Consider the following 27,666-nt stretch of genomic DNA (forward strand, 5'->3'; position numbering starts at 1 on the left):
GAACTTCCACCAAGGGAAAGCTCTTCTCATGAAGCAATATAGACAGCATTTTATTTTTTTAAAGGTTCTGGTTTCAAGTAGTGTGCTTTGCGAGCCCCGACAGCTTAAAAAGGGGACTGTTCCCCAGAAAGAGTGAAACTTAAAAGCTGTTCTGGCCAGTTTGCCACCCAAGAGATGCCCCACTGAATGCTCGGCTCACACTTATTTAAAGAACAGTATTGCCGAAACCGGTTTGACTCAGTGGATAGAGTGTCAGCCTGCAGATTGAAAGGTCCCAGGTTCGATTCCGGTCAAGGGCATGTACCTTGGTTGCGGGCACATCCCCAGTAGTGGGTGTCACCTCAAGAGGCAGCTGATGGATGGCTCTCTCTCATCGATGTTTCTAGCTTTCTATCCATCTCTCTTCCTCTCTGTAAAAACTCAATAAAATATATACTAAAAAAAAAAAAAAAAAAAAAAAAAAAAAAAGAACAGTATCTTCTGTAAGCAGGCACCTCACATTTTAGAAGCACTGTCCCTATAACTACATATGAACTTTTGCTCCATCAACTTAAATTTCAGTTTGCTCTTAATTCTGCTGGGCTTCCTGAAATGGGGGGGGGGGGGGGGGGAGAAAGAGGGAGGGAAGAGGGAGAATCTAGAAATGAGAAAAGAAAATCCAAAGAGGAGGGCCTCGAAAGCAGTAAGCTGAACTAGCAACAACACAGAGCAGATACAGATGTGCACATCAGACATGCAGAACTCCAAAGAAAAGAAGGCAGCACTTCCTATTTGTAAGCCTTGGATTAACTATGAAGCAATGCAATCCCAGCGCAGGGATGAGACATCGAAAAATCAAACCTCATGATTTCTTTGCCTGACAAAACTTGGGGGAATAAGACCACGTGGAATGAGATGGTCCCTGGTGACCGGTTGGAATGGCATGAATTCGAGTATGAGTTAGCATCTCCGTCTTCCTGCCTCCCTGAGTCAAGTGCAGCATGTTCTGGGAGAATTCTGTGCTTGTCAGTGAGCTGGAAGGTGGTTCTTAGCTTTTTACACTGAGCTCTTAACCTTTTATGCTGGGTCAAAAGTTAAGAGCTCAGCTCTTACTGGACAGACTTGAACCAGTACCCCCAGTTTATCTGCACCTCCAAAAATGGAGTCAGAAAAAACTCGAAAGGGGTGATTCCATCATCTCTGTTGCCGTGGTGGGAAGTAGACACTAGGGCTTTCCAGGGAATGTGTGGAGGTCAGTGAGAAGGCTGCAGCCGCAGCAACGGGAATGAGGCTGGAGAGACCACAGCGGGACTGGCCCACACAAGAAAGATGGGCCCCTGATCCAATTCTTCACTAAAAGTGACCACGACTAAAATTAGAGCTCAGTGGTCCAAATCAGAGATTCAGAGATATCTTAGAACTTTTGGCATCAGTAGAGCATGAGGAGAATATACAGTATTTTGAGGGTCTAAATAGATCTGGATGCTATTGGCATCACAAACTGCCTTTCCTGCTGTAGCCAAAAGAAAAGGTAGATTTCTGAGCCTTCTTCTGACTCTGTAGATAAGTGAGTTAACCTTTCCTGATTGCAAAACAGGGCTAATCCCATTCTACTTCCTAAGAAAGGACTGCGAGAGAAATGAAAAGAACTGATATCTACCAGCTATTGACCTGTAGCTCAGCACCCCATAAATCGTGGTATTGCAGTTCCAACACTTGAACACATTATTCGATTTTACATGATTATACCCTGTTTTAAACTCACAGCCTCATAGTTCCTCTCTTTTATACTTCCTGTCTGTCCCAACATCTTTTTTCCTTCTTCATTCAATCATTTTAAATTCATCTCCGCAGTTTTTATTTAGAGACTTCAGTACTCACTTTTTTTGGAGAGGGCAATAATGGATATGGTTAATACAGTTTTAAAGTGCAGAATCCAGTTCTGACTCCTGTAGATGGGAAAAATCGTAACATTTTCAACATAATACAGACAAGGTCTGCTGTAATTAGTTTTCCATACATCTTTTGCATTGTTCTTGGTCACCAATGGAAATAATGAGCTAGCCTGGAGACAAAGTCTAAATTCTTTAAAAATACCTCAAGTCTCCTAGGCTGGGACAGGAAATACTCTTATAAGCAAACAGTAAACATTTGGGACCTTTTAGCCCCAAGAAGTTAAACAGGGTGAAAATATAAATAGCTTCAGGAAGGTTTAGATATTATTCATGGATAAAAAGAATACATAAAAATAATAGTACCCTGTGAGTAAGTGGTTAGAGCATTGGCCTACACACCAAAGGATCATGGGTAAGGGCGCACATACCTGGGTTGAGGTTTGTTCCTGCCTCAGTCAGGGCATGTGGGAGGCAACCAATTGATGTGTCTCTCACATAAATGTTTCTCTCTCTCTCTCTCTCTCTCTCTCTCTCTCTCTCTCTCTCTCTCTCTCTCTCTCTCTCTCTCCTCTTTTCCTCCCTCCCTCCCTTTTACTCTTATTTATAAACAATGGAAAAATATCCTTCAGCAAGGATTAACAAATAAAAAAAAATAGCAAAAAGTTAAAAATTTAGCAATGCAAGTGTTGATGAGGATATGGAGCAAAGGAAATACTATGCACTGCTGGTGGAACTGTAGTTTTGTTCAACAACTTTGGAAGACAAGTTAAAATTATGTTGTAAAGTATGTAGCCACATACCTTATGACCAGCTCCACTCCCTGTATATATCCTGGACAAACCCTCCTAGGTGTGCCTCAGAAGGCATAAATAAAAATGTCCAGAAAGAGAATGTTCATCATAACAAAAAAATGCAAAAAAAGGAAAACCTAAATATTCACAAAAAGAAAAGAGCTCTGAATATGAACATCTCTAAATATAGAAATATGAATGAGTCTTGCAAGCATGTTTGCTAAAAAAAAAATGCAATTTACAAAAATATTATATGTAGTGATACCGTTTTTATACATCTCAAAAACATACAAATCTTTTTTTAAAAAGTGCTCTTTTAGGGAACTGTATATATGTGATCGAACTAATTTTAAAAGCAAGAAAATGATTAATACAGAAGTCAGAGTCTTGGTTTCTTCTGGAGGCAGAAAAGCCAGAGGATGAGATTGGGAAGGAAATACAAGTAGCTTCCATAGGCCTGGTAATAATTTAACTTTGCTTAATTTATGCTTCATAACTTATATGTAATATATACATATATATACATATATATATATATATATATATATATATATATATTCTTGATACCTAATAATATTTGCATGGGAAATGAAAATTCTTACCTCTTTAATTATCTAGGTAGACTTGATGGAAAGCAACTCTCATGCTTGTTCTGAAAATGTAATTTTAAAAGAACAAAATGTACTTTTGTAAATATACAAAATTCAGATGAAACAGAAGATACAATTGATCTGATCAAAGGTGCCTTTTCCTAAGAAAAATAAATAAAATGTCTAATTTCCAAGTAATAAGTGTGAAAAACCTGAAAAAATATATAAAGAAGAAAAAATTTAGGTCATCTGAAGTCCCACAATCTAGATGTAACCACTGTTAATGTTTTGTTATATTTTCTTCCAGTTTGTTTTTTTCACTATGTAAAATTTGAATCAATATAGCATTTAAAAATGCATTTTCTCATAAAGGCTTGGAATCTTGTTTCCCTGGAGACAGTAATGACTATATATATATATATATATATATATATATATATATATTCATAGTCTAATGTGCAGTTTTAAGTTCTATTATATAAGTTGTCTGTATAAATGACAACTTAACTTTTGGCATTTCCCACACTGGAACATATAAGGAATTATAGGAGGACAATCAAACCCAAGGTTGGCAAATCTTTTTCACTGTAATTGTTAGCTTCTAAATCAATTATGGTATGATGGGGTGGAAGAAATTTTTCTTTTGGTGACCTGCTTTCTTAAGCTCTGATCTCAACACAAGAATACATTTTTTTCTGAAAGTTTTCAAAAAGGATTTTACATTATTTCTAATTTTTGAAACCATGGAAAATAGTCTTTTGATAATTCATAAATTTAAAGGCAATTTCCCTATTCCTGACCATATATATCAATACAAAAGATTAATAGCAGGCTTTTTACATTTTCCCCCCATGTGTATTTTTAAAACCTTATTCCTTCAAAACTACCTCAACTTACCTTCTCTTGAACTACTGAGAGGATACACAGTATTAAAGTTAGAAGATATTTCAATGCATCTTTATAGCTATTAAGATATAAGAAGCTTGCCCTAACCAGTTTGGCTCAGTGGATAGAGTGTCGGCCTGTGGACTAAAAGGACCCAGGTTCGATTCCAGTCAAGGGCATGTACCTTGGTTGCATGCACATCCCCAGTAGGAAGTATGCAGGAGGCAGCTGATTGATGTTTCTAACTCTCTATCCCTCTCCCTTCCTCTCTGTAAAAAATCAATAAGATGTATTTTTAAAAAGATATAAGAAGCTCTAAACATTTAAAGTTAATAGTAAGGATTAAACTGCAAAATCTTATAAGAGCTGGAAAACATTTTATGTCTCTCCCATGCTGGATTCTTTAAATGTGGTTCTGCCGAAACCGGTTTGGCTCAGTGGTAGAGCATTGGTCTGCGAACTGAAGGGTCCCAGGTTCGATTCCGGTCAAGGGCATGTACATTGGTTGCAGGCACATCCCTGGTAGGGGGTGTGCAAGAGGCAGCTGGTTGATGTTTCTCTCTCATCAACGTTTCTAGCTCTCTATCTCTCTCCCTTCCTTTCTGTAAAAAATCAATAAAATATATTTTTATAAATAAATAAATAAATAAAATGTGGTTCTGATTCAGGAGATCTGGGATGGGCTGGACCTTCCGACAGGCGACTCACAGGCCCAGTCAAGCATGGGAACTACTACCCCCAGCTAAAAGACGTTAACCAATCAAACAACAAAATAAAACTCTCTTCTTTAACCAGACCTGTGTTAGTGTGGGGAGGCAGATCAATAGTCCACTCCTATTTGTCAATTTCTGAGAGACACAACTTGGGTGATTTCTCTCCCACCTCATCCAGAGTAGTTAGTAAGTGATGAGTGGCAAACTCTAGCCCCTTCTAAAGACCAACCACCTTTTGGGGAAAATGGCAGCACATTACCCCCCCCCCCCCCACCTCCCACACACACACACTTAATACAAAATGCTTCAAGAGTCCATTGCTTCCAGGAAGTTCACAGTGAACATAAAGGAAATTCCAAGCTAAAGAAAATTGGGAGATGAGCCTAAAGGATGATTCATCTGCTTTTTTTTGCTGTTGGCCTGCTCCCCATGGGAATCTGTTTATGAGGAGTATCTGCCCATCTTTTCCTCCTGGTTTGATATTAGTGGCTTTACAAAGAGGTCAGAATGGCTAGGAGAGGGAGAAGACAAGTGTGAGTCCGTGGCAATCTCTACTAGTTACCAATTGTAGCACTTCCTGTGAACTAGTTTATTTATGTCCATGGTCTGCAAACCGCGGCTCGCGAGCCACATATGGCTCTTTGGCCCCTTGAATGTGGCTCTTCCACAAAATACCACGGCCTGGGCAAGTCTATTTTGAAGAAATGGCATTACAAGAAGTTTAAAAAATTTGGCTCTCCAAAGAAATTTCAATTGTTGTACTGTTGATATTTGGCTCTGTTGATTAATGAGTTTGCCGACCATGGATCTAGGTAAACACCTTTAACATAAATAAATAGGATCAGGGAACACGGCTGTGTATCAACCAGGCATTGGAATTGATTTAGGGAAAAGCTAGCAATTTTCATTTAACCACTTTGGAAATGTTTAGGCATTATCATCCCTCCATCCACAAAAGAAAACACAGCCACAAGACAAATTGCTCTTTGAAAACCACATCAGACATTAATAACCACAGCTACAATAAAAGTTCAAGAAGCTTTAAAATATTTTTAGTTCTTTTCATCTAAAATTGTTTAGACTACCTTCAGAGAAGACTTTTCAACAATTTCCTTACTGGCAGGAGTTGAGAAGCTTTATTAAGGCCAAGGTCACTAGGATGATTTTGGTTTATAAGTTTCCTTTAAAAGAAAGAGAGAAGAAACAAAGAAGCAGCAGCAAGCACTTGTCATCCAAAGAGGGCTGACATGACTGAGTTTTGTGGAGAAGGGAAGTGGATCTCGGAGTAGAGCTTAGATCTTTCAACTTCACTTCTAGAAACCAGTTCCGTTTGGTGCGCCTCGGAGAAGTAGGTGCTTTTAAATGGTCCTCCCACTTTTAAATGGATCTCTTTAGCAGCCAGCCAAGTCCAATGGTCCTCAGCCAACGAACCCAGGGAATCCTTTAAAGTCACCCGGGACCTAACCGTGAAACCTCTTACTCAGTCCCATAACAGGAAGGCACGGGAAGATAATAAGAGAAAATGCACCTGATTAAGTCGAAGAACACTAGCCCGCCCTGGGATTGCATAACAGCAATTAAATTTTAAAAAGAGGGAAAGTACATGCCTAACAGTCCTTGCATCTGAGTCCAGTTTAGAAATCTGTTCATTTGATGAATCTTTCTGAAGCACTGAGGGCTCCACAGAGAAGTAGCACATTTTCAAGGAAGAGCCGGCATAACAGTGTCAATGGAACTAGACGGACAGAACCTTTCTAGGTCAAGAAATGAAATTAGGGGCAGCGGTTTCCCACCTCCTGTGTTCTTTTAGGCAAAATAAGCAGCAATGGGTGGTTCCAATGGGCTGGCTGTGGCTCGAATGGGTATCCTAAGAGAGCAGTCAATGCCCATTCAAAATGGCAACAAACCCTGCCTGCATTAGACTGTTGCTCTTGTGATCTTTTTGGCCAGAGTGGAGATGGAATAGCCTGTTGCCGTGGTCGGCAAACCACGGCTCGCAAGCCACATATGGCTCTTTGGCCCCTTGACTGTGGCTCTTCCACAAAATACCACGGCCTGGGCGAGTCTATTTTGAAGAAGTGGCATTAGAAGTTTAAGTTTATTATTATTCTTTTAAAATATATTTTATTGATTTTTACAGAGAGGAAGGAAGAAGGATAGAAAGCTAGAAACGTCGATGAGAGAGAAACATCGACCAGCTGCCTCTTGCACCCCTCGCCCCCACTGGGGATGTGCCCGCAGCCAAGGTACATGCCCTTGACTGGAATCGAACCCAGGACCCTTCAGTCCACAGGCTGACGCTCTATCCACTGAGCCAAACTGGTTTCGGCGAAGAAGTTTTAGTTTAAAAAATTAGGCTCTCAAAAGAAATGTCAATCGTTGTACTGTTGATATTTGGCTCTGTTGACTGATGAGTTTGCCCACCACTGGCCTGTTGGAAGGAGGGTAGCAGAGCATGGGACTGAAACTGAAGCTAAGGCTCTCCATTCAAGGGTGCTGGTCCCCAACTGGGTGACACTGGGAAAGTGAGTCTTCCGGGGCCCCGTTCTCCTGGGCTGTTATGGGAGAAAATGGAATTCCTGTGTCAAAGAAACGGGGAGCTAGGTGCCCCCAGAAGAGGAGGCATTTCTGCCCTGGCTGGACCCTGCCTGACTCAGCACTGGGACAGGAACCACTGCTGGGGATGGTTAGGAGGGGGAGCACAGAGCTCTCTAAAAACACAGAGAGATGCAGCATATTTCTAGCAGGGGCTGTTTGCCTAACGCCCTCACACAGGGAGAGTTTACAGTGACCTGACAGGTGGCTTGAGCCCAAGATTCTCTCTTATGGGAAAGCCTCTTCCAATGGCCCAGCGGAGAGGGAAAGATACTGATGTAGGGAATCTGGGATGCGGGTCTCTATAGAAAAGGCACAGGTAACGTTCTGCAGGCAGACTTCCCAGGCACAAGCCACATCAAAACGTGCTCAGGATTGTAGCTGATGGTTTCGCAATTGTTTGTTACAACAACGAACCAATGCGATTTCCACACTTGCACTTTTTGCTGTCAGCAAGGTGACGGCCTGGCCTGTTAGTACCAAATCCGCCGCCAAGGTCTTGACGGCTCTAAACGTATATATACCTCCATGTATTTTCAATTGGGGAGAGGGAGTGGAAGGGTGCACAGCTGGCTTTTTCTTTCCTTTTTGCCCCCCCACCCCAAAAAAAAAATCACCCCCCACCCCTCACCCAGTCAGAGGCTGCTTAGGAATGCAGGAGGTTATGTTGCTCCCAATCTGCTAGAGCAATGTCTGGTTCTAAAGTGAGGAAATACAAGAGACCATGAAGCTTGTCACGGATCTATTTGTTCTCTTGACTTTACAGGGTACTTTATGTGAACATATTTTTATTGCTGTCAGAGAGGAGGGGGGAGGGAGAGAGCATTCATGCTGACAGAGAATCACTGATTGGCTGCCTCCTGCATGTCCCCTACTGGGGATCAAGAAGCCAACCTAGGCATGCGCCCTTGACCAGAATCAAACCCAGGACCTTTCTGTCAGCGGGGCCGACGCTCTGTCCACTGAGCAGAACCGGCCAGGGCACAGTGTATCTTAGCACAATCACAGGGGGAGTCTGAACTTTTAAAGGACAACTGCTGTTCATTCTCCTGAGTTGGGTTTTTGGCTGTGTCTTGGGGTCCTTACCTAGAGGGGACACAACGGAGTGGCCTCTCCCCTGTCCCCTGTGTCCCGTAGAACAGTGGCGAGGCCACGCGGGGCAGTGAGCGGCGGGAGGGAGGGGGGGAGGCAGGCCTCAGCCTCATGCCTAAAACTCAGGGTGCAGGGAGGGAGGGTGCCCTGCAGTGACTCACACCAGCCCTCAGGTGGAAACGTCTCCTGATGCTCATCTCTCTGCCTCTGCAAAAGGGAGAGCTGCAGGGCGCCTCCGGACGGGCCAGCCCATCCGTCTGGGGCGGGAGGCGTGGGGGGCGCGGCCCGCCCTGCCCCGGCTCCCAGAGGCAGAGCCAGCACCCACGCCCTTGGTCTCCCGCCCCAAGGGCAGCCCCCCCCCCCCCCCATGCAGCTTTGAAGGCGGTTTTTCAAAAACCCCGCCGCTTCCTCCACTCCTTCCTGAGTCTCAGGGCGCGAGGGCGCGGCGTCACCCTCCTCCAGCTGCCCAGACCGGGACGGGCGAATCGCTGTGATACTCCGTGCAGGTCCCCCGCCGCCTGCAGCCCCGGGGACCCCGGGGGCCCCGCCGTGCCCGGTCCCCCCGCCCGGCTCACCGCCGCCCCTCCTCCCCGCAGCGCCGGGACCATGTCGGACACGGCGAGCGGCCCCACGCAGGACCAGCTGGAGATCCTGGAGTACAACTTCAGCAAGGTCAACAAGCACCCCGACCCCACCACGCTGCTGCTCATCGCGGCCGAGGCCGGCCTCTCGGAGGAGGAGACGCAGGTGAGGCCCCCGCGGCCCGGGAGGGTCCCGTCCCCGGGGCTGCGCGCCCCGCACGCGGATATTAGGGCGCCCCTCGCCCTCGCCTGGCCGCCCTCCCCCATCCTTCATCTCCGGTGCACGCACTCCGGGAGCCCGTTCCCGGGAGCCCCGGTTCTGCATCGCTCCGACCGCTGCACCCCATCTTCCCGGCTCCCTGGTGCGCCCCCTATCCCCCTACCCTAGCCCGCGGGGGGGAGGGGGGGTTCCCAGGAGCGGCTTAGAAATCTCACTTTCGTCCTTCCTTCACTCTCCCCTGTGGCTGGGGTAAGAGCTCTCTCCTTTCTCGGGGTTGGGGGGAGCGCCCCCATCCTCTCTGGCCCCGCTGGCCCGGGCTCAGTGTCCCCCTTCGGGAGAGGTGCCGCGTGCGCCCCAGCCCAGCGCCCTCACCTCTCCCCGCGGCCGGGCCAGAGCTGGAGGGGACCCTGGAGATCAGCAATAAACGACAGTCCTCAGGTTTGACAAACGAGGAAACTGAGGCCCGGGGGTGGGGGGGAGAGGGCTTGCCAGGGCGGCTGGGGTCCTTAGTTCCCTGCCACTGCCTCCCAGCTTTCCCGCAGCTGCAGAGCTAAGGTTGCATATACCCGGGAGCTATGGTTCGGATATTTGAAAACTCTCGGGCTCTCGGGTTTAATTGTTTAGGGAGTGGAAGCAGATATCTCCTTCAATGCATGGATTTTTAAAAATCTATTTTTAAAACTTTCTACATTATCCTGAAAATTGTTTAGGGTAGCGAATGAAACACTGTCCGTGGTTATTCACCTCCAGGTGCGGTGGTATTGGGTAACTCTGACTTTTTTCCCCTTTGGTCATGGAAAGGCAGTTGGTTACGCATGATGCGTACTGCTACTGGGAGCTGCTCTAGCCTCTGTCCCATGGAAGCCCAGAGCACTCACCCCTCCGGCTTGGCTCTGAGGCAGAGATAATTTTAGTCTTCCCACTGCATACCCCAGAGCCTCAGACCCCCTGTCTCTCCTCCCCAGGAGCCACGCTCAGAGGAGGCTTCAAAGCCTGCACTGGGAGCTCAGGTGGGTCCCAGAACTAAGACTCTCCACCCCCAACTCCAAAGTGATTTCTATGAATTAAGCCAGGCACCCTTTGGACAACTGGCTTCTAGAAAAGTCCTTTCCACTCCTAGGTCAGAGAGAAAGGCAGGCATCGCTGTTTTCGCAAAGGGAACAGCAGGCCGTAGTAGGAGGTGATTTGCTGTAACCCAAGTCTTACAGCTCATGTTTCTTGGAACCTGTGAGGAGGTGGCCTGCTGAAGTTTTATTATTTAAAATCCCTTGCTATATTTAGAAAAGAAGAGTGATCACAGAGACAGTCATTACTCATCGCTTAAAGAGAAGCCTGTGGGTTTATTGCGGGCACGGCACCTCTGGGGTCTAAGCTCCCCTCAGCCTCTGATTCTCCCGTGGGGAACTGCCACCGTCCCCTTACCTGTAAGGCGGGGATAATTATGTGGACCTTTGTAATGGCTGAAACTAGCAGACATTGTTCCATGCACCCTCCAAGCATTAAATCGCTTATTTGTCACAGCTGTTAGCCCTCTTGTTCAGGGAAGGGACCTGAACGGTTAGATAATTTGCTCAAGAGCAAGATCTGAGCCCGGCAGCCTGGGCACTATCCAGGCTCCTCACCAGGAGACCATGTCCTCTCCACAGAGGAGGAATGCAAACACCTCAGGGGGCTGCGAGGAAAGACTGGAATTCCATTTATGTTTCTTCCTGGGTAACATCTATGCATTAAATGACAGCCACCCCAGCTGTGTCCAGTCTTCCCTCAAGATTCACCTTCTATGACAGAACTGACATGAAATCAGGTGCGGGCCAGGAAGCAAGGAAAGGCACCTGCTTCTTTTTGGGACTGAGGCCGGCCAGTTCAGACCCCTGCACAGCAGGTGCCTCTGCCCCTTCTCCCGTTTCCTCCCGTCTGCCTTCCTCCAGCGAGCAGATGGTAGACCCAGCCCTGCGACCAGTGGGTGTGGGGGTGAGTCAGCCTCCCAGCAGGGCGACCGGCTTCCTTTTCCTGCCATGGGGTCAGCGCCTCTTCCTCCCAGAGCTGCCTTAGCGAGGCTTGCTCTCTGCCTTCCTTTTTAGACCCGCAGGGAAGCACCCCAGAGCCCAGAGCTCAGAGAGGCAACAGCAAGTTGGGGGAGGAGACTTCCAAGGTATCCCTTTGTCACCCCTTATCGGGTGGGGGCTCATCTTCCAGCTCCCCATTCTTCCCACCCCCACCCTCCTGCCCCCTCCGACTCCAGTGTGCACTGTACGTGAGAATGGTTTCATCTTTAATCTTTCAGACAGTATTTACATTTTTAAAGTATCTTTTCTTTTTAAGTATATTCTGGAGATATTATTCCAATGATGAATTTTCAGACATAAACATTTTTATTTATAGTAGGCTTTGCAGGGGCCTTTTATTTTATTTTATTATTTTTAAAAAATATATTTTATTGATTTTCCACAGAGAGGAAGGAAGAGGGAGGGATAAGAGAGCTAGAATCGTGGATGAGAGAGAAACATCGACCAGCTGCCTTCTGCACACCCCCTGCCGGGGATGTGCACACAACCAATGTGCATGCCCTTGACTGAAATCAAACCTGGAACCCTTCAGTCTACAGACTGATGCTCTCTCTATCCACTGAGCCAAACCGGTTCAGCTGCAGGGGCCCTTTAAATAACTCCTGGGGGCCAGGGGATGCGGGGCATCAGCACACCCTGTTTCTCTACTTTATTAGTGTTGTCCCTTTACACCACTCATAAAGGGCACCAAAATAGTTTTTATTTCATATCCTGGTTCCCTCATCCCTGACACGCCACGGCCCCCCGTCCCCTCCCCCCCCGAATTTGAATCCTATTGTTTATTTTCCTAGAACAAGTAATGCGCCAGTAGAGAAAATAAATAGGAGATGCTCCTAGGACAGTGGTCGGCAAACTCATTCGTCAACAGAGCCAACTATCAACAGTACAACAATTGACATTTCTTTTGAGACCCCAATTTTTTAAACTTAAGCTTCTTCTAATGCCACTTCTTCAACATAGACTCGCCCAGGCCGTGGTGTTTTTTGTGGGAGAGCCACACTCAAGGGGCCAAAGAGCCGCAAGTGGCTCGCGAGCCGCAGTTTGCCGACCACGGTCCTAGGAGATAATAATCCTCGCTGGTGATCTGGCAGGGGCAAGAGGGGCGAAAAGGTGCCACATTCTCTGCTGGGGGCCTTGATGACCTCTCCCTGACTGTCCCAACCGCAGGACAATGTTCTATGCTGTGGGAGGGGGCACCTGTGGGAAGCCAGAATGACGTGAAGGGTGACCTAATGGAATAACTTTTAAAATTGCATCTCCTGAATAGAACAGGTTTTTTTCTCATGGCAGTAATCTGATAGTGCCTCCATTGAAATTAGATAAACCTGACAGAACACCGGCCCCTGTGTCTTGCATTGTTTTGAAGTGGGGGTCAGAAGCCTCTGGGAAAGCTCTTTCATCAGCCCCCTGGGAGGTCCCGATGATCTGGCGCTTTCTATTATCATGACTCGAGCCCAGCGTCGCTGGCACTGGTTCTCAGTGAGGTTTCCAGTATTTTTATCTGCTCTTCGCGTCCTGGGACTGTTCCCAGAACTCAGTGGTTCTTTTAGTTGTAGACGTTTTATCAGTGGAATAAAGGCCTCTAAAGGTCTCCTCCTGAAAGGGATGAAATGTTAGTGACCAGAGAAAAGGACAGGGACAGTGTTATTTTGCCTCAGCCCCTCCCCATCACAGTGTCTAATTATCATCTGTTCACTTGGAGTAAATAAATCCCCATCAATGGGCGAGGGTAATGAGGGCATGCGCTTATAAGCAAGCGAGGGATGAATGTCTTTCCCAGGGGAGGCCTGAGACAGCGGAGAGCAGGCTGGAAAATTAGAATTGATGTGAGATGTGGAGAGATTCAGCTCTGCAGCGGGGGAAGCAAGCAAGGTGTTGAATGGTTTTTGTTGGACAGCAACTGCTTTGCGAAATTATTACTAGGTTTACAATACATAACTTTAGAAAATAATCGAGCTTTTCTTGAACTTTGTCCCATCCCCCGAGGTGAGGGGTTCATTTGGTTAAGCATCTAGATGCCATCTCGCCAGTTCACCTCGGTGGTCCTTGCTCGTTATTTTAGTACATTAATATTCTGCCCCGTGAATCGTGTGAAGATGTGGGTGGCTCTTCTGAATGAGGCCAGCTCACTCATTTTTGTCCTAAACGAATCCTGATAAAAATCGAGACTTTCCTCCTCCAAGTTTTAATTAGTCTTTAAAAACTCTGCCCTTTATTCAGCTCTGGCAGCTGGAAATCCTATTGAATCAGACTCTGTAGCTTTGAAAACCCCCATGGAGCTGCCTCATTAACGAAGCTGGAGCCATGCTGCCGTCCCCATCACACGGGATTTCGGAGTTAGCTAAGCACACACGTGTTACAGAAGAAATGGTGCTCGCCTTTAGCAGTAGAACTTTAATTAAAGCCACCGAAGTTACATGAGCTCTCTCTTCTCCTTAAGGTTCATTATTCCCATGTGTGAAATATGGCACCCAGACAGCAATCCCCAAAGAAAAGGCTTCCCCACGGGTGGGTCGTCAGCTGTCCCAGGACTTTCCTTGTTGCCACCTCACAGTACCAAGATGTGTAAGACAACTGACTTAACAGCATTTCAGTGTGCAAACTCTGTTGTACAGTTGGGGGGGCGAGGTTGCAGGTATGGTCGCATGCTGGGAAGCCAGCCTAGCATTGGTGCAGAGTCCTAACGTGTCCTATGGCCTCACTCCCCTCTCTCTCCACGGCCCTTGATCCTTAGAAACACTTCTCTTGTGGTTCTCACCCTTTCTTCTGATCTTGAGCTTATGCCAAAGGCCTTGCAGCTCCCTAGGTCTCCGCAGGAATGACATCTTCCCCACAGGGCCCTAGAGCCTGCCTGTTTGTTCTGAGGCTAAATGCGCAGCTGGGCAGGTGTCCATCTCTGCTAAGTCAGAACCCCTGCTTTCTTTCTCACAACACTGTTCCATCAGCACAGTGCAGGTCTAGCATCCCATAGGTGTGCTCTTTCTGCTCCCTCTCCGTCCCCTCCTCTGCTTACCCCTAGAATAGGTAAATTCTAGAAATCCCAGAAGGGACAACAGCGACCCCCCTGAGCTTACCTCTTTTACAGGTGAGCTGACGCGTGCTCTGTTTTTAGAAACTTTCTCAAGTTCTCAGAGCCAATTGGTCCCAATAGCGCTCCCTTTTGGCAGGATGCGGGACTGCAGGGCTCCCCGGTGGTCATCTACCCAAGCAGCTTTACAGCAGCAGGACATGAAAATATCAGCTTTCTAACTGTGCACCATGATGTGTGAAAGGTGGGGAAGGACCACGGAGAATAGAGTCTGCCTCCTCATAGAGTCCTCTCACTCATCCTCTCCCAGGTCCATCAGTGCTTGCTGCTTCTATTTCTCACTGGTCCCTCTTCCAGTTTTTGTTTTGTTTTGTTTTTTAAATCCTCACCTGAAGATATGTTTTAATGATTTAGAGAAGAGAGGAAAAGAGAGAGAGAAACATCGATGAGAGAAAGAAACATCGGTCAGTTTCCTCCCATACATGCCCCGAGTAGATATTGAACCCGCAACCTAGTCCTGTTTCTGACCAGGCATTATGTGCCATCACCTCCTGGATCGTAGGTTGATGCCTAACCACCCTGGCCAGGCAATCCTCCTTTCTCTTTGAACCACAGAGGCTATCTTTTAGAAGGGAATGGACATCATTTTTTTTTAATTTTTTTATTTTTAGTATGTGACAGGTAATTAATTTTCCACATTTCACTCCTCCAGAAATGGTTTAAGCAGCGCCTGGCCCAGTGGCGGAAGTCGGAAGGCTTACCCTCGGAAAGCAGATCCGTGACGGACTAAGGAGATGCGGGCATGGGCAGCTCCCCTCTATGAAGACCACCGGCTGTTTCTCTCCTGGGCTTAACCAAGCTGTTTTGGTTTGTCAGTGTCGTGTTGTATGTTCACTGTTCGCTGTCCTGCTATGTAACACAAGGTTGTATTTTTTTAATGTACATAACCAGAAAACGCAATAACAACAGAAAGCTATGTGCAGCTTCTGGGTGAAGCAGCGGTTTGACGAGGCAGGTGATGTGGCTTGCCCTCCCCTTTGGGTCACGATGACAGATGGTGTGAAAATCACTTAAGTTTGCTTTGAATCGTCACCTCTGAATAACAACTTCCTTTCAATATCCATTTCAGAGCAGGCAAGAGGGAGAAACTGTTCCTTCTGAATCTACTTCCCTAAGTTGCTTTCCTTGTGTTTCATTGAATACATTGAAGTTGTATGAGAATACAGAGGAATATTTGAGTCATTCAGGTTTCATTCAGTAGTTTGTTAGATTAAAGCTGCATTCACTTAGAAAGAACCCGGTTAGGCTAAAAGACAGAAACTGCACAAGTGACAAGACAGAAAAGCAAGTAACTAAGGAAAAAAAAAAATCCACTAAAGTCTTTGGTTTGCTTTATTTAAATGCCTTTGTTAAATTTATTTTGCTAGCCAACTGCTTTTTGTCTCTAAAATGATATTCTAAATAAAACATTAACTTTTTGTTGAAAATGCAGAGTCCTCTGAATTTTTTTTTTTTTTTTACTGAATAATAAGCACATCAAAGAAAAACAGAATGACTCCACCATAAGAGCAGACTGACAAAAGAGCTGTCATTTTCCAAATTCTTGCTACTCAAAGGGTGGTCTGGCACTGGCATCAGCTGCAAGCTTGTGAGAAATGCAGAATTTTAGGCTTTGATGCAGACCTACCAAATCGAAACCTGCATCTTTCATGAGGTCCCCACAGGGTGGACATGCACATGAAAGTTTGAGCAGCACTGTCCTAAAGGACTCTGCATTCCATTTTCACCCATCCTATATGATAAAAGCATAATATGCAAATTGTCCCCTCCACCAAGTTCATCTGGGAGTTCAACCAGGGGGGTGAGGCCAGCCGGGGGAAGGGAGGAAGGTCCCAGCTGTGACAGGTGGCTGCTAGGGATCCAGTCAGTGCACAAATTTCATGCACCGGGCCTCTAATTTTCTATAAAAGCACATTAAACATTTTAACAGCCTGTCAATTAAGGTTGTATTTAACTGTATGGAACAAAAACTTGATTACAGTGAATTAACCAAATAGACTTTTTGTCTATTTCTTTAAATGATTATTGTTTTAACATAGAACACCAGCAGATAGGTGGCTCCCTAATGTTGTCAAGAAACTACGGTCATTCTTGTCTTCCTACTCTGCTATCTTTAGCATGAGGCTCTTGTGTTCATGGATGCAAGATGGACAGTTGGTCATTGAGTATGCATGTCAAGGAGGGAAATAAAGGAAGAGAAAAAGAAAGCCAATGCCAGCTAAGACTCTCCCCTTTAAAAAAATTTTCCTGGGAGCCTCCCACCCAGCAATTTTAACCTGCATATCACTGGCCAGAATTGGGTCACATGGCCATTTCTAATTCAAGTGAGTGTGGTAAGGTGAGTGTTTTATTTATTTATTTATTTATTTTTATATTTTTATTGATTTCAGAGAGGAAAGTAGAGGGAGAGACAAAGAAACATCAATGATGAGAAAGAATTATTGATTGGCTGCCTCCTGCATACCACACACTGGGAATTGAGCCCGCAACCCAGGCATGTGCCCTTGACTGTAATCGAACCTAGGACCCTTCAGTCCATAGGCCGACACTTTATCCACTGAGCTAAACCAGCTAAGGGTAGTAAGGTGAGTATTTTAAATTTGGCATATTGTGCCTTGAGCAAAATCAGGTGTTTTTTTGGGTAAGAAAGAAGCAGATGGAGTGGATATTGGAAAAGCTATATGAGTGTCTGCCAACCCAGCCTGGAATGACACTAACGGACACTTCTGAACTCTTGCCTACGCAGTCTTTTCAGTTCTTTAAAATAAAAAGTCCAAAATAAGAAACACTAGCAGTTACCCAGAGTACAAATGTTTACAAGATCTCCTTAAACATCCTTGATACGCTTCCCCTTCCTCTACCTTAAAACATTTCTACTGTAAACAATACACAGTGAACTAGAAACTGAACAGAACAGCCTCATCTGCCACCCTCCCTTGCACCATCAGTAGTGGTGGTCTGAGCATCTGTCAGCAGCCAGGGCTGGATACTGACATCACTTTCTGGACAGAAAGAAGAGGGAAGGTGACAATGAGACAAGAATGTGTGCACATGCCAGACTCTAACCAACAGATAGGGAGGAAGAACTGTGGGCAAAGTGGACTCAGAGCTTGGTGATTTGTCCATGTCAAGCAGTGAGAGAGAAGATAAACCAGGTCTAAGACCCTTGTCAGAAGTCTTTCTGGAATAACAGAGATATAATTCAAGAACAATCCATCCAGGACAAGAAGAGCTGACCTACTGGGCAGAGAGTGTGCCTTTATCTTGGTGCTGGGAAGAACTGTTTATGACAGAAGGATTGCTTTTTATGCTTATCATGCCAAAAGTCACGAATCCTTGAATGGCACATGCTGGGAGGAAATGAAGATTCATGTCCATTCATGTATTCTAACAAGAGCCAACTTTTTTATTCACTCATTTCTTGCTTTTGATGATATCTTTAGCCCGAGAAATTTTTATCATAATCCTTAACTACCACACAAGTGCAACCAACCACTTTAAGGGGTTTTTCCTCTCTCTCAATTTTTTCAGAGGGCCTACCCATCTCCCTAGTTTTTTGTTGTCATCAATATTAATGAGGTTGAAAGGACTTATATGCATACATATGAGCCTAACCAGTGGTCAAGGACAACAGGGGGGTGGGGGCTTTAGTGGGGGGTGATTGGAATGGGGGGTTGAGGACAATAAATGATACCTTAATCAATAAAGACATTTTTTAAAAAATCTCAGCCACGGAAGATACCTGATGAAGGGGAGTCAAAGAGTACATAATTACCTTGAAAGATGTTCTTCCAGTTTGGATATGTGCTGATGATTTAGCCATTCTAAGTAGCCCATTACTAACAATATCTATAAGAACTGGGAAGCAATTCAATCTCTTGGTCTTGCACACTAATGAAAAATTGTAATTCTAAAACAGAAAAAGCAAGGTTATAAATTCTCAGAGATCTTAATTTTTTTCTGTAAATAAGTAAACATTCAATATTTTAATTAAAAATTGTTTTAAAAATAGTGTTAAATAATCTGAATTTTAAAAATTGTGTTAAACCTAAACATGTAAAATAAAATAAAAATAAAAATAAATATTAATGAGGTTGATTTGGGGCCTCCACAAACTTGACACACACAGGGTCATCACAGATAAAGCAAGCTCACTCAGGTGGTTTTAGCCTTTGTCTAAGCTTTGGCAGCTCCTCGAGTTCCATGTTAGGCCATGATGGCTGAGGCCGGTCTTCCACACCTTTTGTAAAGTAGTCTTAACATCCATTACCCCTCCAGCTGCAGTGCCTCCCTCAGCCATGGCCGTGGTGGTGGGGTACAGGTTGGTAGCAGGTGAGTTGCCAATGGAGCCAAATCTTGAATGTCCCTGAGCTGCTGCTTCAGTGCGGCTGGATGGCAGCAGGGAAAGAATCGGTGCATTTAAATGGGAATTTAACAACATTCCTGAGTTTACTTTTTCAACTGTAGTGCAAGGATAGCAATGCTTTACTTGTGAAAAGGCACTTTGTAGAGAGTAATAATGATAATAACTATTGCCACAAAGTTCTAACGAGGACAGGGTGAGGTACACTTTGTCTCCTGAGATAAGTCTAAGGGAGAACCCAGAGCTCTTTCAGTTCTGTTATCAGGAGCCTCTTCTGGACACCCAGGGTCACACATCAGAGTGATCATACCCACCCCAGACTGAGGAAAACTCTGCACAGTCTCTCTTTCTTTGCCTTGTGTTGTCCGAATTTTTCCATTGCAGACACTGTTGCTTAGGCTGATATTTATCTTCAACCCCTTTCTCTGTCACCATCTTTTTAAAAAAAATATATGTATATTTTTTATTGATTTTTCAAAGAGAGGAAGAGAGGGACAGAGAGCCAGAAACATCCATGAGAGAGAAACATCAATCAGCTGCCCCTTGATCTCCCCTCCTCCCACTGGGAATGTGCCTGCAACCAAGGTACATGCTCCTTGACCAGAATTGAACCTGGGACCTTTCAGTCCACAGGCTGATACTCTACCCATTGAGCCAAACTAGTTTCAGCACCACCTTTTTCTATTCAAGGTTGTAGAGGCTGAAAAACTGGAATACTCCCTCCTCCATCTTCACATGGAAACTGAGGTCATGTGACATGATCTAGCCAAGGACATTTAGGTTGAAAACTGGTGGAAATGAGGGAGGCCTTGAAGAAGGGTTTTGTCTTTCTTGGTAAAAAGTATAGAGGCAGTGCCCGGCCACCATGGCTCAGTGGTTAAGCTTCAACCTATGAACCAGGAGATCACAGGTCATGGTTTGAGTCCTCGTCAGGGCATGAGCCTGGGTTGAGGGCTAAATCCCCGGTGTGGGGCATGCAGGAGGCAGCTGATCGATGATTCTCTCTCATCACTGATGTTTCTATCTCTCTCTCCCCCTCTCCCTTCCTCTCTGAAATCAATAAAAATATATAAGAATAAAGTACAGAGGCCGCAGGCCCTGTCCTTTTCTCCTTTCTTTCTTGCCTTGAACCAGTGTAATTTGTTAATTGTAGAACTAGAGAAAAGCAAAAAAACTAAGACATACAATACAAGCCATAAAAATTACCCGTGACCCCAACCAGTCAGAATAATCTTAATATTAAACTTAATTAGTAAAGTGTTATACTAAGGGTAAAGTGTTATACTAAAACTATACTATTTTTTTATTTAACTTTTAATCAGAGGGTCCCATGACTCTCTCCTTGGGTTTGATTAATTTGCTAGAACAGCTCACAGAACTTAGGAAAACAGTTTATTTATTATAAAGGACATAACTCAGGAATAGCCAGATGGAAGATTGGGAGAAGGGGTGTGTAGTTTTCCCACCCTGTCTGGGCACCGACCCACATGTTCACCAACCCTGAAGTTCTCTGAATCTTGTACCTTAGGGATTTTTATGGAGGCTTCATTATGTAGAAATGATTTAGGCATGATTGATTAAATCATTAGCCATCCAGGATTAAACTCAATTTCAGCCTCTGGCTCCTGTACCTGGAGGTCCAGGGTGATGGGAGTGGAGTTGAAAGTTCCCACACTTTAATTCAGTGATTTTTGGTCTAGATGCACCGCACACAGTGTATGGCCAGAATTTTAAAAACATGAAATACATGACTATTTAGTCAGGGGCACTGATCTCTTTTCTTTAGATTGTCAAATAAAAAAAATAAAAAAACGACAACAGCCAACACAACAATAGTTGTCCAGTGTAAATGAATCAAAATCATACCTATTTTTTTGTCAGATCAGCAAAAATATAATTTTTGTGTGCTGCAGAACTTTAGTAATTAGCTTATGTGTGCCATGAGATGAAAAGGGCTGAAAATCGCTGCTCCAATCACATGGTTGGCTCCCTTGGCAACAAGCTCCCATCCTGTCTGGGGCTTTCCAAAAATCGCCTCATTAACATAAACTCAGAGTAGGCTGAAAGCACTTGTTATGAATAACTAGACCTTCCTTTCACCTTCATCATTCTGGAACTCGTTCAGAAACTGGAACTATTTGAGGGCAAAATACCAAATATTAAAACGAAAGATACTCCAGCTCTCTCTTTAATATATAATTGATTTTAAAGAGGAAGGGAGAGGGAGAGATAGAAACATCAATGATGAGAGAGAATCATTGATTGGCTGCCTCCTGCATGCCCCCTACTGGGGATTGAGCCCGCAACCCAGGCATGTGCCCCTGGCTGGAACCGAACCCAGGATCCTTCAGTCTGCAGGCTGATACTCTATCCATTGAGCCAAACCAGCCAGAGCTCCAGCTCTCTTATTACTTAGAACATTACAAGGCTTTCAGGAGCTGTGTGGCAGGAGCAGAATGAAGATCAAATATATGGATTTCTTAGTCTAAATCACAATGGCACAGGTGGAAAGATTCTTCCTAAAAATAATTTGCTCTTTTGTTTATAATAACACCTTGATTTGTTAAGGGTTTTTTTTTGGGGGGGGCGGGGGGTTGTTGTGTTTATTTTTCTTTTTGGGGGGTTGGCTGTGAAGCAAGTCTAATAGGAGGAAAAAAATAAAAAAATTCAGTAGCTGTGCACAAAAAAGTAGCAGAAATTTAGGATTGTGTCGTGTGGAAGCTCAGGTAGGAGGATATTTGGGGTCCTTAAACACTTAGGGAAGAGATGGAAGAGAATGATCTGCAAAGGTCATGGGTCAACAGGAAAGCTGCCCCAGAAGGCGGGTAGAATTGGCTCAGAAACTGTAAAATGTCAAATATTCTATTTTATTTTATTTTTAAAAATATTTTTATTGATTTCAGAGAGGAGAGGAAAGGAGAGAAGAGGAGAGGAGAGGAGAGGAGAGGAGAGGAGAGGAGAGGGAGAGGAGAGGAGGGAGGGGAGGGGAGGGGAGGGGAGGGAGGGGAGGGGAGGGGAGGGGAGGGGAGGGGAGGGGAGGGGAGGGAGGGGAGGAGGGGAGGGGAGGGGAGGGGAGGGGAGGGGAGGAGACGGGAGGAGAGGAGAGGAGAGGAGAGGAGAGGAGAGGGGAGGGGAGGGGAGGGGAGGAAGGGGAGGAGAGGGGAGGGGAGGGGAGGGGAGGGGAGGGAGAAATAGAAACGTCAATGATGAGAGAGAATCATTGATCGGCTGCCTCCTGCATGCCCCACTCTGGGGATCAAGCCCACAACCCAGGCATGCACCCTGACTGGGAATCAAACTGTGACCTCCTGGTTCATAAGTCGATGCTCAACCACTGAGCCACACTGGCCAGGCTCAACTATTCTATTCTAAGTTAACATCTGTGCAGCACTGAGCCATTGCTCTTTGTTCTCCTCGGCCTTTAGGAAAGCTGAACCGCACAGCATGCCCTAGCACTGGTGATGCTTTGTGGGGCGCGGAAGGAGCTGCTTGAGCCATGTTTGCAGTGTGCAGTGGACTGCAGAAACATTTGTGTCTGTCTGCTATCTTGCTCTTGTAAAGGGGTAACAGCACTCCTTTCCATTTGGAGAATGTCTATGTCATTGGGGTGTCCTGGAAAAGCAGTTAATCTCAGTGCCCCAGCTTCCCCACCCTATTACAATGTCTTTGCACACAAGGACTAAACCGAGGCATGGGCTCATGCCTTCAGCTGGGTCAGGGTTAGTTCTCTGTCATTCTCTTGCACAGAGAGTTGTGGGGATGGAGGGCTGGGGTCTTGGGCAGCCATTTACCCAGCCATGTAGAGAAGGACACTCTGTAATGTGAAAGAGTGAAGCCAGGCAGAGATAGGAGTTGGAAAGAAAGACCAGGCCCTGGTTCCCACTCTTCCCTTGGGCTACCCCAGCCTTCCTGGCTCTGAGAACTAATGAATTCCCTTCTTAGTGTATATCTGTCATTTGCAAAGAGAATCCTAAGTAGTGGCAGAGTGCAGAAAAGAGGAGAAGAATTCATCAAAGGAGGAAGCCAGCCACTAGAGTAATTAAGCATCAGAAGAAGCAGGACTATATAGGCCAATAAACCTTGAAAATAATTGGGCAGAGAAGCAGACTTTCCTCGTCGGATAGAGACTGAGAAAATTTATTTTTGCATATCGAAGGAAAAGATGACAAATAGATTATTCATAATATCCAGTATGTACTTTTTTGAACTATGTACACATGTATGGTATAATAGATAAGAGCTGTCACCTTCTTGGGACACCTTGCTACAGTCTCTTCATTTTTGCCACCTCGTTTTAGAAATCTTGTTTCGTATTATTCCACAGTCCACTACACAGTCATCAAAAAACCTCCTACCAACTGTTTCAAATGCATCCCTGCCCAAACTCAGTGCCAAGGTAACTAGCAATAACAACGGTAATAAGAAAAATCATTTGAAACTTCACATTCTTTCCCCATGATGGAAATACTGAGAAGTGAGAGGTAGTGGCGCGAACATAAGTCAGGCAAGGATCTGGGACACCAGCCACTGCTTATGTTGGCAAGACAGGAGGGCAAGATCTTTTGGTTTTATGGAGCCTGGTGCTGGGATGTGTGGTTTACAGTAAAAACAACCGTAGGCATGAAGAAATGAGGGTTTCTAGAGACCTTCTCCCCTCCTGTCCCCAGCAGTTGCCCTCCTATTTCAGCACAGCTGCACTGAGGATGGGCTCCCATAAACATAAGTTTCAGTGGAGCTTCTTAAAAGAGTTTACCCTTTGCACTTAGAAAAACATAAGAAACATTGGAGTTGAATCTCCATCTGACTACTAAATACAGTGATACACTGACTCATGGCTCATATGACTCATCCTTTGAGTTCCAGATTAGCAATGCAGGAGGATTTTCTTTCCTCCAGATGGGCGCTCCTCTCCCTGTTCCTTTTTTTTTTTTTTTAATATATGGGAACTTGACACCGTCTGGGAGTAAAGAAGACAAATTTCTGGGGATCATGATCCTAAGGATAAGAATCCTCGGGTCATGGGAACTATAATCCAGAAGCATAGACTCCTTCTGGATACAGAGTGTACTCACATGTGAGAAGGAAAGTGCACCCGAATGCTGACTTGACAGAGGGGAGAGCTGATGGCCGAGCTTCTGTTTGCCCCTCAGGCAGTCTCTCCTTCCTGTAGTTCTAGCTGAGGAGATGGCTGCCTAGCTAAAGACCACATTTTTTCACCTCTCATATAAGTAGGTGTTTTAGCCAGCCTACAATAACCTGGTTATTCACGCCTTTCTGTCGTCCCTTCTCACACGTGCTACAGTTAGTCTGTGTGACCAGTAAAAAAGGCAGAAATGGGGAATGTCACTTCTGAGATGAAGTTCTACAATAAAAGACACACTGTAGCCTCTCTCTCTCTCTCTCTCTCTCTCTCTCTCTCTCTCTCTCTCTCTCTCTCTCTCTCTCTCTGTAGCCCTATGAAGAGGCCCACATATCAAGAAACTGAGGCCTCCTGACAACCATCAGTGAGGACAAAATTCTGCCAAAGACCATGTGAGTGAATTTGGGAGATCTTCAGTGGCCAAAGGAGGAATCAATAAGGTCATGAAAGATGATTGGTACCCACAGAGACATCTGGAATAGAAATTCCTTTATGACCAAACAACACAGCTGAGAAGAAAATGAAAAATATCAGGTTCTTCATTCATTTATTACAATACCCATTCTAATTCAAAACAATCAATGCCAACAAAACCATGTGTATTTGTCTGTATACTGTTGGCTACAAGGGATTGAATATCCAACTGAAGGTGGCTTTTCATTTTCTCATATAACAGAGGTAAGAGACTTCAGATTTGGCTAATCAACCATCTCACTAGGCTAGAGCTCTAGGTTATCCCTGAAAGATTCTCTTCTCGGCCTCCTCATGGTCACAGCATGACTGCTCCAGTTCCACACATCACATCCCACATCACGTCATCCAAAGACAGGAAGGAAAATCCCTTTTTGTCTCTTCAGGCAGCTCTCATTTTGTTTTGTCATGGAGGAAAAACCTTTCTCAGAATCCCCCAGCAGTCTTCCCCTTACCCCTCATTGTCTGCAATTGGATCACATGCCCTCCCTACTACTTGCCTAGAATTGGCCAAGATGGCCAGCACTTACAATAGATTGACACATAGCAGGAGATCATTAAATATTTGTTAAATAGGGGGGGGGGGGGGGAGAAGTGAACTGGATTACCATGGCTGCCTTACACTAATTACAGTCTGTTTCCTAGAATCCATTTTCCTAGAACACATTGTCAGTTGATGGCTCAAGAAAACTGGCATTTTCTTATCAAGGAAGAAGGAATGGCTATCGGGCATTCCCCGGCAGCATATGTCACGTTATGCTATTTCTTCTTAAAGCAGAGAACAGAGCAACCAAGGAACGAGCTTATTATTTTCTAATGGTAACTCTGAAAATAAATGTTCTGGGATTTAAACAAACTTTTCTTGCAAGAGGGTTTCTCACAGCTTGAGCATCAGTTCTTCGGGATATTCTCTCTCTGACCCAAGTCAGTCTTGACTAGGTGTCTTTCCTGTGTATTATCACCCCCTTTACCTTCCTATAGTACAACACTTAACACAGCAGGTCATACTTCCCTGTTTGTTCTTCACCCCTGCAGGAGAGGTTCTTTATGTGTTCACCAAACTGTTTCTTTTTCCTTCCGTGTACTCACTACATTTCCTGACCTCCTCTGCGGTTAGGTGTGGCCATATGACTGAGTCTGGTCAATGCAATGTGGGTAAGGTGATGTATGCCACTTCTGGGCTTGGCCCTACAAACCAGCCATGCAATCTCCTAGCTTTCTCTTTTCAATCTGCTGGCTAAATGGAAGACTGTGGATAGAGAAAAATGTGGAAGGACTCAGAATGACTGCTTGGAGCAGAATATCTCTTCTTTTATCAACTTTAAACAGATGAAATGCATGAAGAGTACATTTTTTTTTATTAGGCTAAGCCACTGAGCATTAGGGGTGTGTGTGTGTGTGTGTGTGTGTGTGTGTGTGTGTGTGTGTTACAGCAGTTATTCCATCCCAATTAACCTTCCCCCATTAGAATGAAAACCTCTTCAAAATAAAAGCCTCCTCTATCTTATTTATTATACCATGGTATCCCTTGCCCTAGCATAGTGTCACATTTTAGTTCCTTGATACATTTTTTAATGAAATAAATGTAATTTTCTCAACTTGTACCTACCAAGTCCCAAAATAATTTTAACTTTGTACTATTATGTTGGTAATGTTTTATCCCTTCTCAGAGCTCAACATTGAAATGAACTGTAAATCCCTTTCAAGGTGGCTGGGGTTACATGTGGTGGTTGTCCTACTTGGCAACGGGAAAGGAAGGAAAAAGCTGCCTCTCTCGCTTTGAACCTGCCTTCCTAGGAAGAAGAACCCCGGAGGACAAAGGGAATGGTGAAAGCTTTCTCCCAATTTTTATGGTATATTTAAAAGGACACTTAAAAAAAAAAAACACACAAAAAAACAGCATTTCAAGGTCAGTGTCAACAAGGTGCTGTGATGTAAAGTCAAGTGAGATAGGAACATCCTTGTTTCTCAGTGGTTTTTGAAACACCAATGACATCACCTGAGGTATCTCATTAGAAATGTAAATTCTGTATTTTTTTATCAGTTCTTTTCTGCTCAAACACTACTATCTACCGTGTGCGCGTGTGTGTGTGTGTGTGTGTGTGCGCGTGTGTGCGCGTGTGTGTGCGTGTGTGTGTGTTCTTGTTTTTCAGTAAGTGAAATGGAAATTATTTCAGCATCTCCCATTTCACCAAATCCCTCTGTTTTATAACCAGCTAATGCCCATGCTAGGAAACGACCCCAAAAATAAAGCTGCAGGGTTTCCTTCCTGCTGGGTGGAGCAGTCACAGGTGTCCTCTCTGGCCTCTGATGTGATTGTTTCTCTTCTGTCACTCTGCTGCTCAGCATTGCCGGTTCCCTATCATCCGATCCTTGCAGATTTCATGCTGCCAGGAGCTTGGCCCAGGGTAAGGGAGTTGTTGGCTTCTTTTTTATCTCAAAAATGACCACTCGAATTCTCATTGTTGATGTAAGTGTAAAATAATTCAACCACTTCAGGAAAACTATTTGGCAGTATCTACTGAAGTTAACTAATGACCAGCAAGTTCACTCATAGATATATCCCCATGAAAAATGATTGTGAGGCCCTAGTTGGTTTGGCTCAGTGGGGAGAGTATCAGCCTGCAGACTTAAGGGTTCCGAGTTCAATTCCGGTCAAGGGCGCATACCTCTGTTGCAGGCTCCTCCCTGGCCTGGGCCCTGAATGGGGCTCCTGCAGGAGGCAACCAATCGGTGTGTTTCTCTCAAATGGATATTTCTCTTGTCTTTCCCTCTCTCTTCCACTCTATATAAAAACCAATGGGAAAATATCCTTGGGTGAGGATTTTTTAAAAATCTTCTAATTTCTGTTTCTTCATCCATTTCTATCTTTGCCACAAATTGTCTTCAACTTCTGGGGATGAATGAAAAAAAGAAAAAGTTAACACATTGTTTGGTGGATTTAATTAAGACCACATGGTTTGAGATACAAGCCCAGAGAGGTTTGCCAAACAGAATGAATATGGTGCCAAAGCAACTGGTGATCTGCTAGCAATGGAGGGTTCACACCGTCAGAAGCTAAGACTCGAAGGCCAAGATTAAAGACTGTGAAATAAACCCAGTGCGATAATAAATACAAAAGAGCAAGAGTGCAGGCCCATTGTAAAAGTCCTCCCATTTCCAGCTTCTTGTATCACTTTTTTTTTTTGTTTAAAACT

General features: G+C 44.8%; 1 protein-coding gene and 3 long non-coding RNA genes across 6 annotated transcripts in view; 3 read left to right on the forward strand and 1 right to left on the reverse strand.

Annotated features, from left to right (window-relative positions):
• Positions 1–15,922, forward strand: part of HOPX (HOP homeobox) — a 31,241-nt gene extending 15,319 nt beyond the window's left edge. For 2 of the 3 annotated variants that reach the window (XM_036415467.1, XM_045572268.1), the window contains exons 2-3: positions 9,133–9,287; positions 15,148–15,922. In XM_036415467.1, the coding sequence (XP_036271360.1) occupies positions 9,147–9,287; positions 15,148–15,225 (219 nt within the window). In that variant the 5' untranslated portion in view covers positions 9,133–9,146 and the 3' untranslated portion in view covers positions 15,226–15,922. The remainder of the gene's footprint in view (positions 1–9,132; positions 9,288–15,147) is intronic. The other variant, XM_036415456.2, reaches the window with a different exon arrangement.
• On the forward strand, positions 234–19,926 carry LOC118706177. The gene is made up of 2 exons (XR_004983924.1): positions 234–308; positions 19,800–19,926. It is a non-coding gene; the product is annotated as an uncharacterized LOC118706177 (long non-coding RNA).
• Positions 642–15,922, forward strand: LOC118706173. The gene is made up of 2 exons (XR_004983921.2): positions 642–1,550; positions 15,570–15,922. It is a non-coding gene; the product is annotated as an uncharacterized LOC118706173 (long non-coding RNA).
• LOC118706183 lies at positions 18,268–27,011 on the reverse strand. Its single transcript, XR_004983931.2, has 3 exons — positions 27,002–27,011; positions 23,119–23,122; positions 18,268–18,405 (listed from the first exon to the last, which is right to left on the reverse strand). It is a non-coding gene; the product is annotated as an uncharacterized LOC118706183 (long non-coding RNA).
• Positions 27,012–27,666: the final 655 nt, after the last annotated feature.

Source organism: Pipistrellus kuhlii, unplaced genomic scaffold, assembly GCF_014108245.1.
Source record: "Pipistrellus kuhlii isolate mPipKuh1 unplaced genomic scaffold, mPipKuh1.p scaffold_m20_p_1, whole genome shotgun sequence".
Taxonomy (NCBI): domain Eukaryota; kingdom Metazoa; phylum Chordata; class Mammalia; order Chiroptera; family Vespertilionidae; genus Pipistrellus; species Pipistrellus kuhlii.